General features: G+C 42.2%; 1 protein-coding gene across 2 annotated transcripts in view; it reads left to right on the forward strand.

Moving 5' to 3' along the window:
• Positions 1–6,758, forward strand: part of KCTD5 (potassium channel tetramerization domain containing 5) — a 1,265,680-nt gene that overhangs the window by 344,688 nt on the left and 914,234 nt on the right. For both annotated transcript variants that reach the window (XM_044089537.1, XM_044089538.1), the window contains exon 3: positions 2,483–2,574. In XM_044089537.1, coding sequence (XP_043945472.1) covers positions 2,483–2,574 — 92 coding nt within the window. The remainder of the gene's footprint in view (positions 1–2,482; positions 2,575–6,758) is intronic.

Raw genomic sequence — 6,758 nt, forward strand, 5'->3', positions numbered from 1 at the left:
TGGACACACTGATGCATGCTTGTCCCCCGGGACAACTTTATGCTTATTCCCCAGTGTGTTTGATGGTAAAGTTTCTACAGAAAGCCTGCTGCAGAGCTTCAGTGATCCTCATTGATCCCTTTTGGCCTCATCAGGTGTGGTTTCCCTGCCTTTGTATTTTCTGAAGTACCCTTTGGGTACTGGATCCCATTCCAGACCTTATTTCTCATCCAGCAGGCTTGGGTCCCCCCAGTCTTCAGTCGCTCAAGTTGACCGCATGGTTCCTGTGGTTCTGTTAATGGCCAGAATTCCCAAGCTTTCTTAGGCATTTGTTCATATATTATCATCTCAGAAGGAATCCACTAGAAAAGTGTATTTCAGTAACTGAAAAAAGATTTGTCCTGTGCGTGGAGGCTTGGGTATTAAACATTTTCCCTGCCCCTTTGGGCTCTGTTTTGGATTTTCTGTCAGAGTTGTTTTATTCAGGTTCTTGCTTTTGTGCTATTAAAGCAGCTAGTAGCCATTTCTAACTTTCACCTTGGCAGAGATAATTTGCCTCTGGCTTCTCTCAAGATCCTCCAAGGCATTATTCAAAGGTACAATTCTTCTGTCTTCCAGTATGGGTTCAGGCCCTGGGATCTGCCTTTCGTTCTACAGGTCCTTGCTGACCCTCCATTTGATCCTTCAGCTGCTTCAGACTTTTGAAGTATTTGTCTTGGAAAACTTTATTTGATGGTGGTTACTTCCACAAGAAGGGTTTCTGAGCTACAAGTGCTTGATTCTTCTCCCCCCTTAATTTAGTGTTCCATAAAGACAGGGTTTCTTCTAGTGGGAGCCCTTCCTTTTTGCCAAAGGTAGCTTCCGAGAACAATTGTAACAGTTTGATTCACCTTCTTGTGTTTTTTCCCAGTTTCTTCAACAAAAGTGAATACCTTTTGCATTGTTTGGATGTACAGAGGCAATTGAGATTTTGTTTAGACCGTACAAAAGCGATCAGAAAATCAAGTCCGTTTTTTCTTTTCAAAATCCAGGCTGGGCTTATTTATGTCTAAAGCAACTTTACTCATGTGGCTCTCTCTGTATTTTGTTTGCATATTCTTTGTAAGGCAAACCTCTTTCACACAAGCCTAAGGGTCATTCAGCAAGGGTCCGGCCTCCTTCTACACTTTTCCTTTCTAGAGTATCAGTGGATGATGATTGTGCAGCTGCTTTTTGGCTGGGTTACCACACTTTTGTGTCATATTATAAGCTGGATATTCAGTCTAGATCCAATGCTTCCTTTGGATCCACTGTGTTGAGGAATACCCTTCCTTAGTTCCTCCTCTGGAATGTTCGTGGCTGAAGAAATTGTCCCATCAGTTGAAGCCAGACGGAGCAGACATCATCAGATATGAAAGCTGTGTCCTCACCATAGTGATAGATTCGTGGTGGTCTGTCTCAGTCTGTTTCACCCTTCTACCCCTCCCCCATCTTTTTGTTGACTTGTCGAGTCTTTCCACCTCTCCTCCTCAGATGACTAGACATTAGAGATGATTTGTTCCCACTTTCTGGAGTCTTACATTCTTCTTTGTTGTGTTCTGTTTTTTTGGAAGGTACATTTCCTGAATTATGTTTTCACACTGTGATTCCTCTCCTCGGGCAAACTGAGTTGTAGGTAAGGGAGGTGGAGGTAAGTGGACTAAACACTTTAGAATTGGCCGGTATCTGATATGGTTCAGATCCAAAGTCCCACAATTTGAACCAGACAAAGACAAGATTACACAGATCCTTTGTTATGGTGAGTACATAACTTTTGTTTTTAAGCCAAACAAATGCCTGGCTAAAATAAACTTCATCCAGAAATGCATGTCACCAAGAAACTTAAGATCACCAAGTACACAATCTCTTACAAGTATCCAGATTTAACAATCACTATGAGTGACCTCTTTGTCCCCTCCCCCCTTTTCACTGGAAGTGTGACTGCATTTATTCGACTGTGCAAGTTTTGGCACAGTGTGTTGCACTGGGAATGCATTACACCTTCTGGTAAATAGCAAGCAGTACATAGATTAACTTTAACAGGAGCAAAACTTGTTTTCCAACGCATTACTTCCATAATAGGGAATTGCAGTACCAGTACAAACTGAGTTACATTTATATGTTTTGTTATTGTTTGTCATGCCATTACCTAGGTTAGTGGAGGAAATTCCCAGGCATTTATTGGAAGTAAAGTGCTTTAAGTGGCTGTAGATATCCGGATAAATGTTGGGAAGAATTTTTGCAAGGCAATATCCAATCCTTAGATATTAGTAACCAGTCATTGGGTATTAATGTCCAGTAGAGTTATTGATGTTTGCATGTTGTGCTAACATTTTTGCATAGGAAGCTCAAGTCATTTCACCGGTGTTTGATTTAAGCTTAAGTAGCAACTTTCTTGTATAAACTTTCACTGAATTAAAATTGGGATATGTTTTCGAACATGTTAATCTTTCGTTTTTGATCTTTGGTAATGTTTCATTATCAGGTGTTCTGGAAGAAGCAGAATTTTATAACATCACATCTTTAATAAAACTTGTAAAAGACAGAATACGAGAACGGGACAGCAAAATATCACAGGTAAAAAAAAAAGTAATGTTAATATTTCTCTAGGTTTACAGTCATATTCACTGCTATATATTTAATAGATATTTATTGTTATGGCTAATATTTGCTTCATTTTGCGTTTAAAGTCTGTATCTCGTATAAGCATTGATTTATTCTGCATTTCCTGCTGGCAATGCGCAGTCTCCTAGCACTGCATTTCATGGGTACACTGCACTATAAAAGCAGTTTATGTGCATTAATTTCTTTGTGACTGACCATCCCATTATTGTGTTAACTGTAATGAGGCAGGGGGAGTGAGATAAGATGGTAAGAAGGGATTGAGAAAATGTGCAAAAACAATGAGCCATGGTCCTGTACAGTTTGAGGTCCGACGGATGTACTTGGGATCTTAGACATTTTGTTTGTGATATGCATTCTACTGTTTAAACTGGATGTATGCAGTGAGACTGTGAAAACTGTTTATTTATTTTCTTGACTGGCTAAACAATCTATCTGCATAAGCTTCTTATGAAAAGTTTTATTAGTCTGTGTGTGTAAAGATGGGGGGGGGGGTCCTCGTGAAAAATTTCCATCTGTTTATTTCATATTTTGACTGGGAAGATTCCATTTTCACTAGAGCTTAGGCAGAAAAAACACAACAAACTTGTTATGTATGAAATGTTGTACTAATCACAAGTTTGCAAAAATAAACAGGTGAGGGTTAACTAGTAATTTTAACACTGATAAACATGATGGCTTGTTAGGTTACATATACCACAAATGCAAACACACACTAATATAGACATGTTGAGTGCTACACTGATGGTAAAGTACAGACTGAATGAGCAAGTAAATTTACAAATGAAATTTGGCAGTATATGGACACACAAGTATGGGTAGATTAACAAAGCTATTCATTCTGTTGTCATGAGGAAATGTAAAAAACATTACAGTAAGAAAAGCTTACCCTGCAGCTTGTCAAGTTACAACATATGGGTGAGTCCTCTTCTATTTAAACTTGGAATTTTTTTTGCAATGTTTCTATGTTTGGGGTGCACATGTCACACATTGATGTTATGGTCCATACTATAAAAGCACACATCCAGGAGCTGCCCCCTGTTTTGCCACATGTAAAGTTTGGATACAGATCTTTTTCAAATCAGTGAATAGTTCCTTTGCTTGCTGCCTATAAGCAAACTTAAATAGCCATGACCAATGGGTAATGACCCAAGATTCCCTATGGCATTGTCTGTGCTACCTTGGAGAGAATGAAATGTTTTCAAGCAGTCACATAAATGCCATTGATTAAACTCTGCTAACCTGTATGCCCATATGGAGAAACTGATTGCCTACTTTCCTAAGAGGTGGTGATTGAAGAGTCCTCAAACAAAGTCAGAGATTAAGTCACACTCATAACCCCAGATCTCAGCCAGAACATTGTTGGAAAGAGTGAAAGGTTGAGAGTACCCTTAGGTCCTTGGAGATGTAAGGGGGTCAGGCATGGCATTGTAGGACCCTGCCTTACACAAGATCCTCTGAGAAGTTTGCAGACCTAAAGTCCATTGTTTGAGAGGTAGAAAAGGAAAGTTAACTCAGTTTGGGAAAGCTTAAGAAGTCTCCTGCAGGCTTTTCAAACAGCCACCCCAAGAAACACTTCATTTAGCCACCTTACTGTTAGAGTTGGAGTCTGAAGTCTTGGATGTGATTTATAAAAGTTTACTTCTCTGTAGTGTTTGGTTTCAAGGGTCTCCAGTTCGTCTTAGCAGACTGCAGTCCATATTCTATTTCTTGGTTGGGGAACAGGCACTGGCAAAGCTTTTTGCTGTCCTTCAACCTGGACTGAAGGTGGAAGAAGTTAAGACACTGTCTGTAGCCATAACAGTGGACTTCTATGTCAGCCACATCAGCTTAAACTATGCTAATGATTTAGCTAGAGCTGCAGGCTTAGGGTGTATACCTGTACAGGATGGCTTATCAGAGATCATCTTCCCTTGAGTTATTTTACTAAATTCTGTTTTAATCCTTAATGTCTCTCTAGTGTTGGAAGTAGTCTTTGGCAGGCCTTTTCATGATCTGGTGGATGACCCTTTGAAGAGAAAGCAGTTTATTCGTACTGTGGAGGACTGTTGACTCCTCTTTTAATCCTGTCTGTCTTCTAAGGTAATCTCCATCACTGAAATGTCTCTAGCAGATAAGGAGTGTTCTGTCTGGTGCCAACCCAAATTTCATGGAAATGACCCTGCCATCCTGGAATTTCAGTCCTCTGCATGCACTGGGGCTTACCCATGGGGTTGTGTAGTTCATGTGGTTTATCCAAGATGAAGAACCATTTCCAAAGACTTTTGGGTTCTTGATTCAGTGATAGGGTCACTCTCATCTTAGACCTCTTGGGTCCTGTTGAAGAGAGAGCTCTGCCAAGAGACCAGATAATTTGTGCCAAACTCTTGTGACTGGGCCAGAGTCTCAAAGGGCTGTACAGGCTGGTTGCCCTTGGGAATAAGGCCAGGGATTCTGCTGCCACGTCTCTTCTTTCCAAAGGGGGTAGATGATTTTCTTCATGTCTTGAATCTCTTACTTCAGCTGGAATAATCTGATACTTCAATCTCTGTGTAGTAACTTCAAAGGAGTCTGTACCATTTTTGGCCAACTGGCATTTGGGTAGTTTTACTAGAAGTGGAAGATGCCTTTCAGCACATTAGTGTCTTAGTTTCACATACTAGGTTCATTTGATCCATTCTAGGTAGTTATCACTTTTTAATATGTGGAGCTAATATTTGAACTTTTAATACCCGGTGTGTTCACCAAGGTTTTGGCCATGGGCTGTTGGTGATGTTAGAAACCTTCTTGGAATTGTGTCCATCATGGTTGCAGTGTCTGGAAATGACTATAAATTGAGAGAAGTCTTTCGTGGTCCTGTTATGGAAGATTTCTTTCACTGGCAGTGAGATTAGTCTATGTTGCAGACCATATCTGCTGGTGGAGAAGAGCTCGGGAGGTAATGATTTTTGTAGCCCTTTCGAGGCCTGCAGAGGATTCAGGTTCCCTACCTTTTATGCTTTCTGGGCATTTACATTTATTTATCCATTGCTGCCTTGGGAGAAAGCAGTGTTGCTTTGAACTGCAAGCTGTTAATTGATTGTGAAGCCATCACATGCTTGCAGATCTCTTCCAGGTGTGAGACCCTTAGAGTTATAATTGAAACAGTTTTGTGTTATTATGATAGATGCTTTGCTGTTAGCTATGGTACTCGCTTAGGCTCCTCCCTGGTGGAGATGGAAGTGGCTCCTTTGGGAGAGGCACTCTATCCACCAGTTGTAGAGCTTTAAGGCCTTGGAGGGGGGCTCCACTAAATAGGTCTAACAGACATTTTGTTGTCTGGTAACTTGACATGCGAAGGGATGCATGGATGTCCTTCAAGAATGCAACTGCAGTCATAACATATGGGTTGTCCTGCCTCAGGCAGCCCTCGGTCGGCTGAATTCCAAAGTCTGGGTCCGACGTCGGCTGGTGTCGCCTCCTCTCCGACGTCACCACGGCTGGAGTATAAAGGCATCTTCTTCAGTCTTTCTTGCCGCGCGGTGCCCGAAGCAGAAGCAGTTCGCAAGTGCCGGTCGGTCAGCTCCTGTGTTTTCAGTACCGAAGTCATCTAAAAGCGAAGTACCCCATTGGGAACATTTATTCTTGCCTCAGCCGATGTCAGAACAAATTGAGAAAGTTAATTGTTTGTCTTGTGGTAAACAAATACCTCATAAGGACTTCCATTCTCTCTGCCTACCCTGCCTGGGCCCAGACCACGATGTCTCGGCCTGTGCTGCCTGTGCTCGCTTTAATAAGCGCACCCTCAGGCGCCGAGCAGAATTCGCCGAGGACTTTTTCGGTGAATCTTTCGCGTCTATCATGCCGTCGGATCTACCGACAACCCAATCTGCTAAAAAACGCAAGGACCAGGACCGACATCCTTGGCCCGCGTCCACTACCGATGCTACTCCCAAACCCTCTGCTAGTGCTCCGGTCGCTTCGGAAGTGGTAAATCTACCGCTCCAGGCCGACGACACAGCGTTAACCCGACCTTCAAGTTCTGGATCTACCCGACACCATTTCTGTGGACAAGGTTACGCCTGCACGTGGGGCTGCTAGGCCTCCTGTATCCATGTCCATCAAGGCCTTTGCACGTGCTAAGGCCGCCAGTCAGGCCAAGGCCCATCCTAAATCTAGCC

Source organism: Protopterus annectens, chromosome 12.part0, assembly GCF_019279795.1.
Source record: "Protopterus annectens isolate FY-2018-M chromosome 12.part0, PAN1.0, whole genome shotgun sequence".
NCBI lineage: Eukaryota > Metazoa > Chordata > Ceratodontiformes > Protopteridae > Protopterus > Protopterus annectens.